Source organism: Manis pentadactyla, chromosome 2 (genome assembly GCF_030020395.1).
Source record: "Manis pentadactyla isolate mManPen7 chromosome 2, mManPen7.hap1, whole genome shotgun sequence".
Classification (NCBI taxonomy): domain Eukaryota; kingdom Metazoa; phylum Chordata; class Mammalia; order Pholidota; family Manidae; genus Manis; species Manis pentadactyla.
The window spans coordinates 7,841,688-7,863,541 of NC_080020.1; the positions used below are offsets into that span (position 1 = coordinate 7,841,688).

The 21,854-nt window shown below is 41.6% G+C and overlaps 1 protein-coding gene and 1 pseudogene across 1 annotated transcript; both read right to left on the reverse strand.

Moving 5' to 3' along the window:
* Positions 1-4,897: 4,897 nt before the first annotated feature.
* LOC118922994 (transmembrane and coiled-coil domain-containing protein 5A-like) lies at positions 4,898-21,730 on the reverse strand. The gene is made up of 12 exons (XM_057489832.1): positions 20,943-21,730; positions 19,178-19,222; positions 18,034-18,183; positions 17,482-17,605; positions 17,056-17,106; positions 16,273-16,344; positions 13,502-13,558; positions 12,989-13,048; positions 12,524-12,588; positions 11,364-11,421; positions 9,497-9,537; positions 4,898-6,073 (listed from the first exon to the last, which is right to left on the reverse strand). The coding sequence occupies exons 2-12, from the start codon at positions 19,210-19,212 to the stop codon at positions 5,875-5,877; spliced, it is 912 nt and encodes a 303-aa protein (XP_057345815.1). The 5' UTR covers positions 19,213-19,222; positions 20,943-21,730; the 3' UTR covers positions 4,898-5,874.
* LOC118923026 (small nucleolar RNA U13) lies at positions 9,011-9,121 on the reverse strand (annotated as a pseudogene).
* Positions 21,731-21,854: the final 124 nt, after the last annotated feature.

Consider the following 21,854-nt stretch of genomic DNA (forward strand, 5'->3'; position numbering starts at 1 on the left):
TGGTGAGGATGTGGGTGTTAGGTAGGGAAAGACCTGCACAAAGTAAAAGCCCAGAGGAGACAGCTTTGGCTCTTGTGCTTCAGAGGATGAGCTTGGCAGTGACGTAGGCTCCACAGCCATCTCACCAGATGGTAGGAACAAACTGAGAACCTAAAAACTGCACCACTCTGTACATAGAAGGGAGGTTATAACATAGTGAATATGGAGGTACCAGATGTGTGGCAAAAAGAAAAATCAGATGAAATTGAATTATATATTAAGACAGACATCAGAGGGAAGAGTCCTTTTTCCTGCCATTCCAAATAGACTCCTTTCAAAGTTCCATTCCCCGCGGGAGGGCTGCACTAGAACCTGGGAAGACAGCCCCTCCTTGCATGGCGATGTGGACCCATAAGGATGTAGGCCTCGGGGACTCCAGGGCTAGCAGGTAGGCAGCCTTGGGGTGGGTTTTTAGGGTTGCCAGAGGATCTCCCTCACTGGCCAAACGCGTCCTTCCCACTGTCACCCTCCCTTTCCCATAGTTCATGGTGGCACTTGTGAAACTTTTCCACGTCCCTAAGACGCCCAGCTGTGCTTGCAGATGTTTTGGCAGAAGACCTAGTTCCCCCCTTGGAGGAAGATGGAGGTCCTCAGAGGCAGCCTTCCCACACAGCTTCACACCACCACCAGGCAGAGGTCTGTGCCGGTCCCCCCGGTGTCCTCTGCAAGATCACCCCTCATTCTGTGCTCTGGACTCTTGATACCATGCTGCCCACCACCTCTAGGACTTACCCCACCAGTCGTCATTTCCCTTTCCTTCCTTCTATTTTCAGTCTTTTTAGTTTTTCCTTTCCCCTTCTGCTAAATGTTTCCACCATCTTAAAAATCTCCCTTGCATCTAGATAATTGTAATAAATCTAAATGGAGTACACTGCTTTATAAATCAGAAAATTTGGTCAGAGCAGATGGGATTAAAAACCACCAAGAATTCCATTCTGAGTCTAAGAAACATATCTCACATATGAAAATATAGAGGTTGAAAATAAAGATTTTAAAAAGTACTCTTTTCAAACCCCAAGAAAAGAGAGTGAACATCAGATAAAACTTTAAAACAAGAAATATTGCTAGAGATAAAGTTTCATAATAATAAAAATTTTAATTTGCCAGGAAGATATAAAAAACTCTAAATCTGTATATGCTTCAATAAATGATTCTAAGTTTGTATCTTTTTTTTTATTTCAGTGTCATTAATCTACAGTTACATGAAAAACATTATGTTTACGAGGCTACCCACTTCACCAAGTCCCCCCCACATACCCCTTCACAGTCACTGTCCATCTGCCTAGTAAGATGCTGTAAAATCAATACTTGTCTTCTCTGTGGGCACATCCCTCCCCGTGCCCCCCACACACTATACATGCTAATTGGAGTGCCCTCTTTCTTTTTCCCCGCCTTTATCCCTCCCTTCCCACCCATCCTCCCCAGTCCCTTTCCCTTTGGTAACTGTTAGTCCATTCTTGGGTTCTGTGATTCTGCTGCTGTTTTGTTCCTTCAGTTTTCCTTTGTTGTTATACTCCACACATGAGTGAAATCATTTGGTACTTGTCTTTCTCTGCCTGGCTTATTTCACTGAGCAGAATACCCTCTAGCTCCATCCATGTTGTTGCGAATGGTAGGATCTGTTTTTTTTTTATGGCTGAGTAATATTCCATTGTGTATATGTACCACCTCTTCTTTATCCATTCATCTACTGATGGACATTTAGGTTACTTCCATATCTTGGCTATTGTAAATAGTGCAGCGATATACAAAGGGGTGCATCTGTCTTTTTCAAACTGGAGTGCTGCATTCTTAGGGTAAATTCCTAGAAGTGGAATTCCTGGGTCAAATGGTATTTCTATTTTGAGCATTCTGAGGAACCTCCATACTGTTTTCCAGAATAGTTGAACTAATTTACATTCCCACCAGCAGTGTAGGAGGGTTCCCTTTTCTCCACAACCTCGCCAACATTTGTTGTTGTTTGTCTTTTCGATGATGGCGATCCTTACTGGTGCGAGGTCATATCTCATTGTGGTTTTAATTTGCATTTCTCTGATGATTAGCGATGTGGAGCATCTTTTCATGTGCCTGTTGGCCATCTGGATTTCTTCTTTAGAGAACTGTCTATTCAGCTCCTCTGCCCATTTTTTAATTGGATTATTTGCTTTTTGTTTGTTGAGGTGTGTGATCTCTTTATATATTTTGGATGTCAATCCTTTATCAGATCTGTCATTTATGAATGTGTTCTCCCAAACTGTAGGGTACCTTTTTGTTCTATTGATGGTGTCCTTTGCTGTACAGAAGCTTTTTAGCTTGATATAGTCCCACTTGTTCATTTTTGCCTTTGTTTCCCTTGCCTGGGCAGATATGTTCATGAAGAAGTCACTCATGTTTATGCCCATGAGATTTTTGCCTATGTTTTTTTCTAAGAGTTTTATGGTTTCATGACTTACATTCAGGTCTTTGATCCATTTTGAACTTAGTTTGCGTATGGGGTTATACAGTGATCCAGTTTCATTCTCTTACATGTAGCTGCCCAGTTTTGCCAGCACCACCTGTTGAAGAGACTGTACTTTCCCCATTGTATGTCCATGGCTCCTTTATCATATATTAATTGACCATATATGTTTGGGTTAATGTCTGGAGTCTTTATTCTGTTCCACTGGTCTGTGGCTCTGTTCTTGTGCCAGTACCAAATTGTCTTGATTCCTGTGGCTTTGCAGTAGAGCTTGAAGTTGGGGAGTGAGATCTCCCCCACTTTTTTTTTCCTTCTCAGGATTGCTTTGGCTATTCTGGGTCTTTGGCAGTTCCATATGAATTTTTGAACTATTTGTTCCAGTTCTTTGAAGAATGCTGTTGGTAATTTGATAGGGATTGCATCGAATCTGTATATTACTTTGAGCAGTATGGCCATTTTGATGATATTAATTCTTCCTAGCCAGGAGCATGGGATGAGTTTCCATTTGTTAGTGTCCCCTTTAATTTCTCTTAAGAGTGTCTTGTAGTTTTCAGGGTATAGGTCTTTCACTTCCTTGGTTAGGTGTATTCCTAGGTATTTTATTTTTTTTGATGCTATTGTAAATGGAATTGTTTTCCTGATTTCTCTTTCTATTAGTTCATTGTTAGTGTATAGGAAAGCTACAGATTTCTGTGTGTTAATTTTGTATCTTGCAACTTCGCTGAATTCCGATATTCTAGTAGTTTTGCCGTGGCGTCTTTAGGGTTTTTTATGTACAATATCATGTCATCTGCAAATAGTGACAGTTTGACTTCTTCTTTACCAATCTGGATTCCTTGTATTTCTTTGTCTTGTCTGATTGCTGTGGCTAGGACCTCCAGTACTATGTTCAATAACAGTGGGGTGAGTGGACATTCCTGTCTTGTTCCCGATCTCGGAGAAAAAGCTTTCAGCCTCTCGCTCTTCAGTATGATGTTAGGTGTGGGTTTATCATACGTGGCCTTTATTATGTTGAGGTACTTGCCCTCTATGCCCATTTTGTTGAGAGTTTTTATCATGAATGGATGTTGAACTTTGTCAAATGCTTTTTCAGCATCTATGGAGAAGATGATGTGGTTTTTGTCTTTCTTTTTGTTGATGTGGTGGATGATGTTGATGGACTTTCGAATGTTGTACCATCCTTGCATCGCTGGGTTGAATCCCACTTGGTCATGGTGTATGATCCTCTTGATGTATTTTTGAATTCGGTTTGCTAATATTTTGTTGAGTATTTTTGCATCTTCGTTCATCAGGGATATTGGTCTGTAGTTTTCTTTTTTGGTGGGGTCTTTGCCTGGTTTTGGTATTAGGGTGATGTTGGCTTGATAGAATGAGTTTGGGAGTATTTCCTTCTCTTCTATTTTTTGGAAAACTTTAAGGAGAATGGGTATTATGTCTTCTCTGTATGTCGTATAAAATTCTGAGGTAAATCCATCTGGCCCGGGGGTTTTGTTCTTGGGTAGTTTTTTGATTACCGATTCAATTTCGTTGCTGGTAATTGGTCTGTTTAGATTTTCTGTTTCTTTCTGGGTCAGTCTTGGGAGGTTATATTTTTCTAGGAAGTTGTCCATTTCTCCTAGGTTTTCCAGCTTGTTAGCATATAGGTTTTCGTAGTATTCTGTAATAATTCTTTGTATTTCTATGGGTTCCGTCGTGATTTTTCCTTTCTTATTTCTGATTCTGTTGATGTGTGTTGACTTTATTTTTCTCTTAATAAGACTGGCTAGAGGCTTATCTATTTTGTTTATTTTCTTGAAGAACCAGCTCTTGGTTTCATTGATTTTTTTCTATTGTTTTATTCTCAATTTTATTTATTTCTTCTCTGATCTTTATTAGGTCCCTCCGTCTGCAGACCTTAGGCCTCATTTGTTCTTCTTTTTCCAATTTCGATAATTGTGATGTTAGATTATTCATTTGGGATTGTTCTTCCTTCTTTAAATATGCCTGGATTGCTATGTACTTTCCTCTTAAGACTGCTTTCGCTGCGTCCCACAGAAGTTGGTGCTTTGTCACTTAGCTACAGCAGAGAAAACATAGTGATGAATAATGAAATATGTATGAGAAGAAAAATTTTTTTAAGTTTTCTTAAGTGACTCTGAAATCACAATGTGTGAAAATACTTTTTCTTTCATGATTCTAAGTCTCAAATTCATGAGTGCAGAGGAGTGGATTTCTTGCTCAGCTCTGTCATGTGGCAGGACAATGGTAAATGGGAGCTGGCCATACCTTATCCTCCCCTTGTGCCAAGAACGAAGTCTGGTTTAGTGAAACACCTATTAAGGCCACACCTACTGGGCAGAAACTGCCGGATTCCACTGGACCCTAGAATGCAACTGCCACTCAATGTGGGAATAAACCATGCATGCAGTGGTGCTCTTTGAGATGGTGGAGGGTGTTTCCATTTAGGGTGCCAGGTGAAAACTCCATGACTTGTATTGTCAGACGATGCATATTTGCACATTACTCTTGTAATTGCCAGGAGAAAAGGATTTTGTTTTCTCTGAGGCCTGGGGTTAAGAAATAATTTTCTCATTCTAGGCAATTTACCAGATTAAGAAAGTTGCTTAATTTTTTTTTCCATTTGGTTACTTCTGTTTGTAATATTTATCTGTGGTACAAGATGCCTTTAAGCCTTTCTTTAAAGGATGACTTTGCTGACACATGATCAGCTGATTAGGGGGCAGGGATAGGCAATTGACCTCGGCCAACACAGATTCTTTGGTCTTTCCGGCTGTAGTTATTGGAAAAGACTGATTGTACTGAAGTTGCTAATCTGGTAGTATAAGATTTAGGTTATTGGCACAATATTGCCACTTAATGGTGCAATGCCCATTCAGAGAAAGGGAGAGAGATGAAGCCCTGAGGACACTGGTGAAACTTCTGGATTCAGCCATGCCTGAAACCTCAGATTTTTAGTTCCATAAGGCTATATCTTTTTTTTAATTTTGCTGTAATTTGTAAGTTAGCTTAAGTTAAGGTCACTTGCTACTATAGAGTTCTAATTATCACTAGAGAGCCATCTGCATTGCAGAGATCCAGTCTCTTAAAGTTTTAAGATTAACTAGGAGTATTGGGAGACTCTAACTTTGCTTAGCATCTATGACATTATTCTGAAAATGATCTTCTTTGTTTACTATTTCATACTATTTAGCTTATCCTGTAGCCGCTGAAATCTATTGACAGAGCTGTTTACTGGGCAAGGTTGATCTTGGAAAGACAACATGGGAAGAAAGGTAATCAGTAGGCAAACCTCAAGGGAAAAACTGAAGAAAACATCTTCCCTCTACAAGTTCCACCATCGCCTAGTGTACACAGTCAGGTACCACTTGCCTTCTTTTCCCAAGGATGTTTTTTGGAAATTAGTGGGGCAACAAGTCCTCAGTCCGAAGTGTGAGAGATGCAGAGAGGAAGCTCCTTAGCCTCCACAAGGTGCTCCTGTTCAGTATCTTGGGTAGTATGTCGATTAGGAGATCTGGATTTATAAAGCTTATGTGGAAAAACAAGTAGCCCAGCAGTGTGATGAAAAATACGGTGATGAAAAAGAGAACCTGAAAAATCCTGAAAAGAGAAAGCCAAGAAACTGTTAGCCAGATGTTAGAAAACCAGGAACAAAATAGTAAGTCATACCTATATGCACACCTGGTTCCTTCTTGATATTCAAATGTCTCCCACTAAATCTTGTCTCCGTTCCCAGCAACCCCTTGTAAATGTGGTCCTTCCCTTGTGCTGGCTTGCTAGTTACTGTCTTCCATCGCTGTGTTTTATTTTCTTTTAGTATTTATCATTATCTGAAATTGTCATGTGACGTAGTCACACCAATTTATACCCCACTAGCAGAGTGTGCATTTCTATGGATCTACACCTTCTCCAACACTTACCGTCAGATTTTTAAAGTTTCACAAATCAAATGGGTGTAAAGTAATATCTCATTATGGTCTTGATTTGTATTTCCCAGATGAACAGTGATGCTGAATATCTGTGCATGGGTTTATTGGTCTGATGTGTTCCTTTTGCCCATTTATCTGCTGGGTTGAGCTTTTCTTACTAAATGGTAAAAGTTCTTTATCTGTTCTTGATATGAATCCTTTTCCATGTGTACTTTGAATAACTTCCCTCTACTTTCTAACTTTCACTTGCTCTAAGTGTCGAAGCACAGAAGTTAATAATTTTGAATAAAGTCTAGTTTATCAACCTTTCCTTTAATTACAATCAATCCTTTTTATGTCGTGTTAAAAATCCATGCCCATTACCACGGCCTGAGAGATACTTCTATCGTCATTGAGAGTTCGTAGCATTTTAGGAATATGTTCACAAATTCTTTGATGCTCCCCTCACTCTGAGATTTCCCTGCACTGGGGTGTGGACTGGGCGTAAGGGCTCGATTCTAAAGAGTGCAGCGTCGTGGACGTGCCCGGGTGTGACTTCCCGGACCGGGTGCTAAAGACACCGCAGCTTCTTCCTTCCTCCCAGGAGCAAACCTGCTGTCGTATTGGGAGGACACCCAGGCGGCCGTGTGGAGATGCGCACGTGCTGAGGGACTGAGACCTCCGGCCAAAATCCAGCAGAAAAGCGCGTGTGGAAATAGATCCTGTAGCCCCAGCCCAGCCTTCTCATGGCTGTAACTTTGGCCAGCATCTTGTCGGTAGCCTCATACCAGGCCTTGGGCTGGAACTACCAGGCTGAGGGACTCAAAGATTCCTGACTCACAGAAACTATGGCATGATAAGTGTTTATTATTTGAAACTAGTAAGTTTGGGGGTAATTTGTTCAGTGGTAATAGATTAACTCATGCTGCATTTTAAAGATCCCTTTCTTTCTTTTTGTGGACATTTACGTCTTTAACACCTTGGGCTTGCTTTTTATATATGCTGAATGTTAGTGATCTGATATCATTTTTTGTCTTATTTGGGTAACGTTTTTCCCTACCATATTTTTGAACAATTCTTCCTTTCCCCTAAGACATATAATTAGTGTTACATATCAAAGGTCTAAATGTGTGCACTGTTTCTAAGCTCTTTTTTTTGTTCTGTTTCATTGTTCAGTTTTCCTAGTCTGGTCCCAATAGCACACTATCATAATTATTGCAGCTTCATAGTAAGTTCTGATGTCTGAAATGGCATGTTCCCCACCTCTTGCTTTTCTTTAGAATTTCCAGGTTATGTCTGACCCTTTACTCCTCCAAATATAGTATATTTTAGAATCATTACATTCAATTCCATGAAAAATCTTTTGGGGATTTTTATTGGAATTGAATTGACTATTTATCAACTGGAGACAAGTGATGTATTTCTGATATTAAGGCTTCCTATCCACGATCATGGTATTTCTCTTCTTTCATTCATGATACTTTTAATATCTCTTAATACATTTCTCTACATTTCCCTATAGTGGTCTTGATTTCTTCTTTAAATGATGAATTTTTTTGCCCTTGCTGTGTTACTGTGATTTGCATGAGCAAACCGCCACTGTTTCCTTCCTACATTAACCTTATCCAGCTGTTCTGGGCTGCCTCCAGCGCCAGGACAAATTCATTACCACCTGCCCTCACTAGTCAGAGAGAACCCCTTCCCCACCAGTTCTCTGACGTCTCTCTCTAGAGTTGATCTTAGAGCCAGGATCCAGGACCCATTCTGGTGAAGTGTCTTAGAATTAGAATCAGAGGCCCTTTACAAACCTCCTTCCTCCTTCCTGCAAATCTCCTTGAAGCTGGATACCATATTCATAAGGAGGTTCTGGGTGACATTCCCAGGCAAAATCTTAGGAATAACCAACTTTTTAATCTCTTGAGTTAACGGCCAGCACACCAGTGCCCCACAGAATGGTCGAGTAAAACAAGAGGGAAGGTATTTGTAGTTTGATGAACTAAACTTGTACATTCTCCTCCAGATTACCAAGTCTCATTAAGGCAGACAGTCCTGGGGAGTCCACATGGGCGATTCCATGCTGGGCACGGGTGTTAGAAGTATAGGTGAAGGCAGTCCTAGGAGTTCTAGGAAGAATTCTACTAGTTGTTCCAGGAACACTGTATGTAGGAATATCAAAATATGTAGTACTTCATTTTCCTTGTATGAAGGGACATCCCCCTTAAGCCAATATTGTAGACATTTGGAAATTACCTTTAAACGCCAATAATTTCATGTTAATCATTTTGATGGAACTCTTTCTAAATCATTTTTTATACCACTTTGAATCTATGTTTCTGTATGCCTTCTTAAACAGATTATATTGAACATAATTTGACCTTTTCTTGAAAATACAAGGGCTACATGAATACAAATTTTTGCTGTCCCAGTGATTCCTTCAGAATTAACATGCACTCTGTTGTTTGAATCTTGAGTTCTTACTCAGGTTAACAAATATTTTTGAGCAATTATGATGTGCTGGATACTGTTAGGTGCTTTATCTCTTTTTCACAATCATTTCCTCTTATCTGTTATTAGGCAGCAGTGTACTTGCATTTAGAAGTTCTCTCCCTATGTATGTACATATTTTTCATGTCAGGGGTAAAGAGCTGACATTGTAACAAGGTTTGAGGGAGGCGTGTCTCATACAATAGTGTGAAAACCCAATCACTATGCTTATGAACCCCATTTCTAATCTACTGATTCTACTGGGGATCCAGATACATCAAATGAATTCAGATTGTTAAGGGAAGAGGGAGTAAATATGACATTTGCCACATCTCTTTTAGGTGATAAGATTCCCGTTTCTGATTACTACTGGGCTGTTGGCTGCTAATACTGGAAAATGTATACTGCAAATAATACTGCAAGAAGTCATAGCGTTAAAACTGAGAAATGTGGTCACTGATGACACTAGTTTGTTGACTCTGTGTGTGTGTGTGAGAGAGAGAGAGAGAGAGAGAGAGAGAGAGAGAGTGTGTGTGTGTGTGTGTGTGTATACAAGGTTCTCCTTGTCATCTGCAGGGTGGCTAGTAGATCTCCCAGTTTTCAGGAAGTCTGCTCAAAGATATTTACTTGCCTTTTACAGAGCCGTATTCCCTTCTTTTGGAGAGACTTGTCCTGGGAGAAGAAGAAAGGACATTGATAAATAAGCAATTTTTGGAAGCTGTCATCACTGTCAAGTAATATTCAGTGAGCCATTAGTTATATGTTACAGTTAGATACCATACAAACTTTTTTCATAAGCATAAACAGAAGAAAATTTCAAAGACAATGTGTATACATATATATGCATATATGTGAGTGTGCAGTATTTATATATACATACACAGATATATATATATAGATATATACATATATATATATATACACTTACATATTTGTGTATAATTTTGTATCACCTTCTTATATACTGATGGGAGTAGAGGAAGGCACAGAAACGTACAATATGTCGCCCCAGGTTATACAGCTAGTGAGTGGCAGGGCCAGGTGGGGCCTCTGGGAATCCCCATTCTGGGCCCTCATAACTCTCTGCTCACCTTCAGCTCAGCCAGCAACCCTTAGGGGAATGAACAAGCTATGGAAACCACGCAAATATATTCTGAGATAAGTTTTAAAAGTATAAACATGTAAAGATGAAGATACATCCTGAATTTCTGTGGCATTTCTTTTACAAAATATTTTCTTAGTTATTTCATTTTCCTTTTAACTTCCTCGGGAGATGAAAAGACAGAGGAATTAAGATCACATTTTAAAATTGTGTAAATAAGGCTCATAGAATTGGAATCATGAGAAACTTTATGTTTTACAAATTTGGTTCTATAGCTTGAGTCAGATGAGGTGAAGTGCCCTCTAATCAGTGCTCAGGGAGCGTCTCTGTAAAGACGACTCAAACTCAGGGAATAGGACCGTCATGGGACTCTCATAATCTTGATGAAGACACTCTGTTTTTCCTCTGATGGGTAGTCAGATGAATACTTTGATGAACCATTGGGGATAGATGACGGGACATATCAGAAACTATGCTAAGCCTCATCCTAGAGAGGGGGAGTCCAGTGAATTTCAGGGTCCAGTTAATTTTTTTGCTGTGTCGAATATGCAAGAGAGGGGCCAGAATGACTTGCTCAGGACAATCGGAGTCATGGTCAAGTCTGACATATACCCAAACATTTGGATGACCCCAGGGACAATGGGGGATTATTGATATTTGCTTTTTAGGAAAAGAAGACTTTTTTTTCTGAGATTATCAAGACCATATATTTCATGCCAGAAAATTTCTGGTGAATGTCAACCTTGCCTCTAAAACCAATATTCATTCCAAAAATAAAGTTAAATAAAAGTTCATCTTTTAGCCCTGTGAACTTGCTGCCACAAAATGCCAAACAGGCAAAGAGCCGTGATGCTCTGCATCCAATTCTCTGTCCTTCTGACCTTTGCATATGTGCTGGTGACATCACGATGTTAAACATGAACAGATTTGGAGCTGTGTCATAAAGAAGTGGTGACTTCTTATGTTAAGTCATGGGGTGACTCTGATCAGATAGTGACAGATAACCCTGGTGCTGTGTGTTTTGAAAGATTCAGGACCATGTTGGGATCATCTGGAAAGAGTTCTGTGATTACAGGAGGAGGGTGGTGTGGTGTATGTGTCCTATATTAGCCTCTTCTCTGTAGGGCATAGCCTCAGTTAATGTTCCTTCTTGCTTGCATTCTGAACCTTCTTAGGTCTTAGACTAGTTTCTATGAGGACATGTCTCGTATTCACATGGCTGTAAGAGAGGGAAGACAGTTGTCTTCTTTGTTTCAGGTTGGAATGCTTTTAAATTATATCTAGTACCGTTCGTGGAAAATGCACATGGGAACCTTTGTGTATGTTTCCTGGCTTATAGTGTTTTGGAAACTCTGACAGGCAGTGGCCCTGAGTGGACACAGGGTGGAACGCTCACCTTATTATTTTGGCTGTTATGTTCTTTTCTTGCCGAGCTCATGCTCAAGAGTTTTGATCTAGGGGGAAGTGAACCAAGATAGGGATTGAATAAAGTACATTCAAATATTCATACTACATAATGATTATTTTAAAAGTTTCATATCCTAAAGCTGTGCTGTCCACTATGGAAGCCAGTGGCTGCACGTAGCTATAAACAATAAGTTAATAAAAATAAAAATAAATCAGTTCCTCGGTCACACTAACTGTGTTTCAGGCACTCAGTACGTGGCCCTTGTCTCCTTATTGGATGGCACAAAGTTTTACTGGGCAGCTCTGTTCTAGAAACTTATCTTAGCAGTGAAGCCATACTTAATGTTCAGGAAGGCTCTCGGGAAACTTGAAGGTATCCTTCAGAATTCCAAGTCCTGGTGCCCTGTGGCCCTCCCAGGCCACAATGCATACCAGGGCTATTTAGAGGTGGTATGAAGTTTGGGTCCCTTTACCTTGATCCCAAGATTCTAAAATATTTAATAAATGTAAGTACTTCTTCACTAAGTTCAGATTTAACTTCTAAAAAGGGGCCAAGAAATGGGAGTGAGATTTTTGACTTTGTTTTCTCACCATATCAATTCTAGGCAAACTCAGAAAGGAGGGGCTTTTGTCTTACCATGTCTAACCTTTAATGGTCCTAGTTTAGTAGTTAATATAGCATACAGTTTGGGTTTGGTAATATGATAGCCTTCGTGTGTCTAGACGTTAGTTTCATGCCTATCTTACATGGCTGAGTCTCTATGTTTTCGGGAAAATGAGGGTGGTATTAGTTTAAAGGGCTTTTCTGTGAAAGTAGGAATGTCCTACTCGTCAGAAGGCCTGACTACCAGCCCTTTGAAAATCAGATGTTCCTGTCCTTAATATAAACCTCAATAATTGAAAATGTGATAAAAGCATGAAGGAAGATGTGTTTCTGTGGTTTTTTAAGAAGGATGGAAGAAGGACCTGCATTTTAAAGTTGGTGCGGTTTAGTGGGAGTCAAACGATCCCTAACAGAAGGGAGAGAGATGTGGTGTTGGGGCTCACTCAGTCCCGAGTAGGAACTGGTCAGAGGAATATTTGCTCTGACCCAGGCTGAGCTGGAGTCACCACTAAAACCAAGAAGTTCCTTTTTTTGCCAAAACTCACACTTCTCTCTCAAGGAGCCGTGTCTCTACCTCTTCTTCAATGTTCTTTGAAGTTTCCTGGTACTTCTTCCAAGAGAAATAAAAGAAATCAGAGTTACTAATTAGAAGCCTTACACTTTTTCTAATCATAAGAAGCATGTATTATTACGTGGTAACATGAATGCTTGGTGTCCTTTTCCAGCCCCGACACCCACCACCACTCCTGATCACTCGCTACACTTCCTGTCCCTGGGTAGTTGGCGTCATGAAAGGAAAAGTGCTCTTTATGAATTTAAGAGCACGGAGGTCAGGAGACCAGAGCTATAACAGAATGATATTGGTGGTGGGTTGTCGGGGACCCAAAGACCCTTTGTAATGCCACTTTGAAGAGTTAATATTGTTCTAGAAAGTGTTCCTTGAGAAGCCTGGTTTCATATTATCCTGTACCTTACAAACCCTTCTCTGTCCCATTACCGAGAAACTGTACCTTAATGCAGAAGACCTGATCTTTGCAGAGCTGGGCCACCAATGCGTAGTCTTCCATTACCTGGGAAACCAAAATTCAGTCTTAAATTTCTTTCAGGTAATTTCTCTAAGAACCAGAGTATATTTGTTTCCTCCTAAATCCCAGACCCTAAATGTAGTTTTCTAATTGTTCTAAATATGTTATTGCTGTACGTATGAACTCATTTCTTTTCTGTGGCTAGATAAGCTTTATTTTGTGGGGAATTTTATTTTGGGACAGTTGAGAGAAGAATAGATACTAATTGGTTGAAGATACAGATATGGAACATTTCCTGTAAAAATTATTGAAGAGAAGGAAACCTAGGAGACTGTATTTATCTTCCTTTCCTTCATCCCCTCCTCAACCCCATAATGGTTCTGCATCTGGAACCTTATTCTATATAAGTCAATCATTTGCAGAATGTATTGCATCGTCTAACTGAACATCAACTTTTCCTTCCTCTGGGAGAAGAAATACTGAAATTTCTACCATCGCCTTAGCCAGTTCCTTCTCTTGGTCAGCACAGGAAGCTTCCAGCTGTTGTAACTTAACCTATAGAAAGGGAAGGAGATGGGTAACTCAAGGTGCAAGCAGGCTTCCATTGTGAAATGCTGTCTCAAAGGTTATCTTCCAGTGGTTGGCATTCATCAGGTATGATGTCAGATGTCTTTTTAATGAAGGAGAGTCAAACCATGCAGCGTCCTTAAGGTGAACCTACCCTTCTACACTCCCAAGCCCTTAGCATTCATCAGGGCTCCACTCATGCTTAAACTACAATTCTTAGCTTCCTTCCTTCTTCGCTATTCCTCTTAGGAAAAACATCAATCTTGAAAAACGTCACTCTTCCTTTTCATTTTATATACTTACTGCTCACTCCTTTTTTGCTCCCCATATTCCTTCTTCCTTCTTTTCCTTCCCTGTTTGATGGAAGCCTGTTCTATATTAGTCACTATGTTGGAGTGATGGGCAGAGGGCCATGAGAGCAGAAAGTCTACAGTGGTGAACAAGATTGACAGGCAGAGTCTCTGCCTCACGGAGCTTACATTCTAGTTGGGGACATTAACAGATAAGTCAGCATGAGAATGATAAATGCTATGAAATAAATACAAACAGAGAAATGTAGTGATAGTGATGGCATGAGAGTTGTCATGGGTGAAGTCCTGTCTGATGGGATGATATTGGGTTGAAATCTAAATGGTAAATAGTAGCCAAATGGAGGTCTGGAAGAAATGTGTCCCATGCAGGGTTGCAGCAAGAGTGAATACTGTGAAAGAGCACATATGTAGTGTGTATGTGGGAGTTATGTGGCTGGAGCGTGGGGAAACACCTGGTGAGGAGGAGATGAGGTGGGGAAAGGTTGACAAGGATGAGATAATGTGTAAGGCCTTGTAGCTTCTAGAGTTTGGTTCTTTATTTTAATTGCAGTGAGAATCCAGGTGTGAACTCGAAGTAGTAAGGACATAATCTGATTTGTGTTTTTAAAGAATAAGTCTTTTCTATGTGTGAAAGGTAGATTAACGGTAAGAGCAGAAGCAGGAAGACTAAGGGGCTAATTTGGCATCCAGGCAAGGGCTTATGGTGGCTCGCAGAGGGTAATAGTAGCAGAGGAATCGACGTGCTCGGGCTCTATTCCCTAGTTAGAGCAGACAAGCCTGCGTTCTTCCTTCCTTCCACCTTTAGCTCTCCTGTTCCCACTTTGATCTAGGGACCATTGTTTCACATCTGAAGACTTCGAACAGTTCCTTTCCTCTTCAGTCAATTCTATCCAGGGCCAGAGAGCCAAGTGTGCTAAGGGCTGTATTTTTCAGGACAGTGGTCTGAGACACAGAGAGGCGCAGCAGGCATACCATTAAACTGATGAGCTGATTGCCAGGATATAAGAACAACAGAAGCAAGAGATGCTATGGATTTCATAAAATTAGAGAAGTCACTTGAGAATTCTACAACACATGTAGGCACATGGGTGTAATTTAAAGGGTCAGTGATGCTTTAGAGTTCTTTGGAGGTGGGCTAATAGCTTCCTGGAAAATAATGGCCATTGTTCTGACAATACGTGGAACTACCTATAGTCTTTCGGCTCAGCTGAGGTGACACAGCATCACCAGACTTAAAGCCTCGCCATGGTCTCTGGAGGGCTACTGTCAAGAAAACTTGTTTTGAGCAGAAGGAAGCAAATACAGTTATATGGCAAGGCTAGTCAAGGGGCTTCCTAAGCCTTTCTAACCTGAGCCCCAAGTTTATCCTGAAGCACATGCAGGCTCCACATTTCTTCGTTCCAGATACATTTCCTGGACAGGCGTGGCCAAGGAAGCTGTTTTGGTGGCTTTGGACTTCCTGTTTTGTTTTTTGTGTGTGTGTGTGTGGCCATCAGTACTAATTTGGCTGACAGGAAATAGGGAAGTAATTCTCTATTTTTCTCTTTCTATTTCTATTTTCAGTGTGTCCTTCTCTGCAGGGGTCCCACAGATGTAGTATGAGCTTAAGTGTGAGCTTAAGAAGCTAAAGAGAAATAAGGCAAGGGCAAGATGTAATTCTACAGAAAGTATCAAGTAAGAGTTGTACCTGCTTTCTGAATAAAAAAATAAGTCCACCTTTTTGCATCTTTGATCTCATGGATTGTGGTTGTGCCCAGGTTTTTATCTTTGGAACACAATTAGAGAAATGCTAAGCAACGTGTGATACACTCAGCAGGTAGAGGTCACTAAATCTCTGAGTGATAAATTGAATGACTCCTTTCCTGGATGGGAGTCAGTGATAGAGTGTGTAAATTACCTAGCACACAGTAGACTGACAAATCCTAGCTCTGCTCTGTGAATCCATACATTTGCCTCAGCTAGACTTTTAAATAATCACATTAAATATGTGATGTTTGAAGGTTTTACTCTTCAAAAAAAGAAAGACCATTTTTAAAATATACCATTTCATTCCGTTTTCAAACTGAGGCTGAAAGGGGCTGATTAAATTGCCCAAGTTCATATACCTCACTAAGTGCTGGGACCAGGATAGAAACGAGGGACTTCAGTGTTATATATGCATTGTGCAATTGTGTTCTGCTCTTCCTGAAGGAAGAGAAACAAAATGCGTGGCTTCAGAGTGAAATTCCTTACCAAGGGCAGAAAAGAATTCAGTACTCAGTAGCCTAGGCTTAAGTCTGACATGGGCTAAAACTACAAAGAATTTATCCCAGTTTTGAAAGTTGTTTCCACTTAAAAGCTTGCTTCCTGGTCACATAACCCAAACCCACTCAAGATTGCTTTTCCATTTACCTTTGACCCTTCCAGTGCTCCCTGTAGATGGCCTTGTTCACACTTGGTTGCCTTTTGCGATTTCCTTGTAAGCTGTGATTTTAAATAAATACGTATTTCAAATAAAAATACATCAAATGAAAAATTCTAGAAGACAAACACACTGTTTCGTGTGTAGAGCCAATAACATGGCCTTGTTAAAGCTGCCAGGAGAGGGTCCCTTAATGGATACTTGGTGCCCTTGGAAGCATTTTTATTCTACCTCCGACTTGTTCTCACTAGTCTTGGCCACCAGAGCTAGAGTGTGCCCAAGCAGGAGTACTTCCCTGAACCCTGTGCCATTCCGGGCTACAGAGGGCTGCAGGCGGGGGTCAGAAAGTAGGGCGATCATAGGAAACCCACTGTATTTTGAGCAGGAGTTGAGGTGGAGTGAATGCTTGGATAAGGAAAGGGGAAGGCCTTGGGATTTAATTATTTTAAAAGTCTCTGTTGAAAATAAAATTAACCTTTCACCTTCCGACAAAGTGTCAGTGGATTCCGTTTTCTTGTGATAGAATGAAAAACCCACAGGATCACCAAATAGCCCAAATGTCGACCCCACTCCCTTCACCTTATGCCTGCAGGGGAAGTCCATGGCATTCAGGGACGAGGATCATCCTCAGGAGAGGGGGGCAGGGGTGGAACCCGCCCCCTGCACAGACTTTTCTGACATGTGGGATCCTCTATGATCATTTTCCCTCCCTTGTCCCTTTGACAACTGGAGCCGCTGCGGGGAACTTGGGGAAAACTAGAGCCCCATCCCACCTTTTTCTGAAGTTCTGTTGTATCGTGGACCAGAGCCTCACTTTTCCTTTCCTGTTGAGAGAAAGCAGAAGTGCATAGGTGCGGAGCTCCCTGCTACCACCCATCTTTATTCAGCTGCTTGTTCTCACTTTCACCGGGTGCTATTTCCCTGCAGTGACTCTACGTCACTGCGTATTGTCAGGTAAAGGACCTGTGGTTTGATTTCCACATACGTATCTGTACCAACTCACCAGGATAGACATGCTCACATGCAGGGCTTCCCAATATGAAATATTACCAATATGAAAATTTCTCAACACGTATTTTACCATGTCTTTTGACTATTCTTTGCATGTAAAAAAGAGGAGACTAGCTTATCTGATGACTGATGAGAGACAAGCTGAGGAGTAACACCTATCAGATGGCTCTTCCCAGCTTTTTGCTTACAAGTCTGGCTATTTCTTCTTCCAGGTCTTGCAGCGTTCTTTCCCTTTCCATGGTGGTCCTATTGTGCTGCTCCCACTCCTCATCATCTGTCAGGTCTTGCGGCTGAGTGATCTCACTTTCCAGCCTGAATGACACAAGCACATAGTGTGAGGAACAGACTGCTTCAGAACTGAAAAAAACACATCTGTCAGTTTTAAGGGTACTTCAGTGTCAATAAATACGGCTCTCAAATCGAAAACCCATCTTTCCTGGGTCCTTGCCATCATAATCACTTCAAAGGCAGAAAAAAAATCACTTCAAAGTTTGACCTGAATTCCATTTCAAACACCCTAGTGTTCTTTCAGCTCAGGTGAATATCATCCAATCTTTTAAGAATCTCTTTGAAACTTGCTATAATTCAGGGTTTGAGCCACAGGAAATGCCAAAGAATGAGGAAGAAACTGCTACATAAGATATAGGTCTCCAGAGCAGGTAGGAAAATTGAGGTTTGTCTCTCCTCCTCTATCCCATCCCTTGGATTGGGAACTTCCCTCAAGAAACCCCAGCACTCACCTCTGTATTTCATCTTCTTTCTGGTGGATTTTGAGAAGAAGTTCCTGATTTGCTTCATCTATTCTTTGCAGATCTCGTTCAAGGTCTCTGTTCAAACTGTCAATGTTCCTGTTTGACTGGGCCAGTCTTAAGATCTCCACCTCCTCTGACCTACAGATTCAGCCCCCGAAAGGAACAAGGGCCAGTTATCTCAGGGTCAGGGATCTTTGGGCCAGAAGGGGTATCTAGGAGACGTGTCATTCAGCAACCTGGCTGTTTCTGGGCGCACACCTTTCCTTTTTCATAGGAAATTGTATTTCTTAATCATGCCCTACTATTTGTTTCTGTAATTCTCAACTCAGGCAGCAAGAGAGGATTTTCCCAGGCTTTCTTGATCAAAGTGCTGAATATAATAGTACACCTCTTCCCTGGTTCCAGAAGAAGTTTGTTTCCTTAATAGCCTCTTGTATTGGAGAGAATGGTTTCTCAGCAAATGGTGCACAAAATCTGCTCATGAAATACACTCCCATTGAGTATTTTCATCCAGGCACCTGGCACATCACTTAGAGTTGGTTCCTGCCTTATGCCGCAAGAGCTCTCCACCAGCACACGGGGCTTCTGCTGTTCCCTCCCTCCTCGCATCTCAGAACTTCTCCATTGCCTGCTCCAAAGCTTGAGAATCTACCATGGGAGATACTCCACCGAGTACACACACATATGATCCAGGCATTCACTTTCAAGAATACAAACATCTTTTTTGAAGTGAATTTGAATGTAATAATGGTAACACCTCAGTGGTTTAGAAAGGGTACCTGGCAAATGGGAAGCTCTCAATACCTTTTTCTTTTTTGTTTGGTGTCAGTTAATTGGTTTCTCTTTGAAATGCTTAACTGGGAATAAAGTGTGAGGGAGAGGTCTTTTGTTTTGAGTAGGAATTAGGGATGATTTTGGCAAAGTAAGTCCTTCCTTGGAAGGGCTGAATAGATGCAGGACTTACAATAGTTGTCACTTCAGGAGGACATGGAGTGCTTGGGGTGGTGTCAGCAGGGGGTTGGCTAGACAGGAGTGTAGGATGGAGGAGGGGGAAGATGAGGGAAGCCATGAAGAGCAGACGTGCTTCACACCTTGGTCCTTGGATGTGGCTTTGCATAATCATGATACTTACTCGTGATCTAGCTGATCCTCCTCGGGTTGTTGCATTGTAGATTCCCTAAAATACCAGCAGACATGTATTGGATGAGGTGGGGAAATGGGTCCATTTATGAAACACAGAGTAACTAGCCAAGAGTCCCAAAGGATAGGGACAAAGTCAAGTCAACCGATTCCCTCCCTCCAACCCCCCAGGTTCTGGCCATGACAAAACCCAGCCCTTTGATTCTTCTGTTCCTGATCTGACTGTACGTCAGGTAAGGATACAGAGATAATGCTGTAAAATTCAGTGTGTGTCCTTCTAGTGGGTACATGCGGAGATGGTTCTCTAGAAGAAGAACCCTTTCAAACTTTGCTCCAGTTAATTAGAATCAATAAAGGTCATCCATTCCTCTGAAGTCCCTTTTTGCTCCGTGCCCAGCTGCTTTCCTTAAGGCCCTGTGGGCATGAATGTAGGTGCATGACCGCCCTGAAAAATAATCTTTCTGACCTTTAGCCGGGACTCTGTAAGGATCTTCAGATATTGAGATCTTTAGTATTAAATAGGGCTCAGAAAAACCAAGCAGAAGTAGATAATTTGATTCATTTTGTACCTTAGTTTCCTCTTTTTCTCCAATTCTTCAATAAAGTCTATCCCCCTTCTGATATAAATGGCTTCCTAATTCTACCTTAGTCACTCAGCTTCTGAAGTCCAATCTTTCCCCACTGGAACCAACCAGTAGAGTGTCAGAAGCTTCCAAAGGGTCAGGACTCTGCTATTGACATAGGATGGGTGGGGCAGCGTGTCACAGTGGGGTGGGTGACAATGGTCATTCATGCAGAGTTCCAAGGCTAGATGGGTGCGTGTGTTTTATGGCTGAGTCTTCCCTTTGGTGGTAGTTCAATGGTTGTGATTTCTGGGTGGTATGAAGGGGTGGTCCCTGTGTTTTCTTTTTCTCGCAGATTGAGCTTCCTCTCTGCCCAAGTGTGGCTATGGGAACCTGGGTCCTAAGGGAGCAATCTGATCCCATAAGCGCTCATTCATCTGACACACGCTGAAACATCAGAAGAGCACTTATGGGTGCCAGGCACTGTTCTAAGCATGAGGGAGACAGAGTGAACAGAACAGCCCAAACACCTGCCGTCACGGAGTTTACATTATAGGGAGTGTATGTGAGGGCGGGAGGGGTGACACAACGCAATAAATGAGTACATGTATTTTATTTGGTGTGATAAAAAAGGAGAATGCTATGAAGAAACATAGGGGAAGAGGGTGAGAGGAAATTCAGTGAGTACTGCTTACGTGGGAGGGAATTGAAGTTTTAAACAGGGTGGTGCAGGGAAAGCAATGAGCATTGCCAGACCCAGAAGTGTGGTGTGGATGTGTTAAGAGGCCTGATCAATGGGAAGGAAACCTTAGGTTGTGCTGAGGTGAACACAGAATCCTCAGGCCTCACGACCAAGGGCAATAGCACACAGGGCCCATGGCCCACAGAAGCATGGGCCAGCACGCAGCCGAAGGGCCAGCAGGCCCAGGGCTCCAGCAGGAGGCGTGAGGACACAAGCTCCTCATTTGCTGCTTTAAGGACACGTAGCTTTTCCTGCAGCTGCCACTATTCTGGGAAAAAAGAGAACTCTGGAGAGGGAGAATCTGTCCAAAATACTGATAAATTACCCATAAGAGATTTTTACCTGGGAAAAGTTCGTGATATCTTGAGTTGGCCCCAGAAAACTAAACAATAGATGCTCTTTCCCCCTCTTGCAGTGAGGAACTGAGGCTCAGTGAGGCTCAAGTAACTTACCCCGATGGCTCAGTGAAGAGTCACTCCAGTCTGTCTTGCTTTAGAGCCAATATTCCTCCTACTGTTTCTTACGGTCTCTAATGTGAGGACACTGGGGCCTGGGGATTCTATGGTAATTGATTGCTGGAGTTTCATTTCAGAAACTTTGAGGACTCAATAAAGAACATTTTAAATATCCAAGCAGAGTGTGACAGCAGTCCTAAAATGACAGGGTGTATGATCAATAAAAGCAGATGGTTAAACCACCATTATTGTTTTGACACTTGTATATCTCTTTAGTCAATTCTAAGTTGAATCACATTGATGAATCAGCTAAAGGTCATGCAAGTAGCCGTTCCAGAGAGGAGACCCAGAGACCCAGAGGAGAAGCGAGGGAGAGGCTCCCTCCGCTCTCCAAGCCTGGCTGGTGCTCCATCGGCATCTGAAGCTCCTTGGCCAGCCTCATCTAGGTCATCCAGACCTGACTGTTCTCCCCACAAAGATCTATGAGAACAAAAAGTAGGAAGATTCAGCTGGAAAATTAATCTTGAAGTGAAGTTAGAGGGTTTCTGACTGCCAGAGCCTGCCTTGGGAAGGGTGATCTCATCTTGCAGAGTGACCCCTGCAGGGTTCTGTGTGTGTCCAGGGGTTTGGACCAAGATTGCACTTTAGACATTGGAAAATAACAGAATTTGGGTCATGGTGTGCCACTCAGCTAGAGTCTCTTAAGGTCATGGATTACAAAGTGAACCTTTTCACTCTGTGTCCTTCCTGTACGAAGGAGATGTTTTTGTGTGATTAAAAAGCCAGTGTTCACAGATATTGGTCTGATAAAGTGTTGAAGAGTGTCCCCTTAAAGAAGGTTAATTCATAAATGCTTACTTTTAACAACAGGTGGATTTGTGTATATGAAGAAAGCATTAACACCACCTG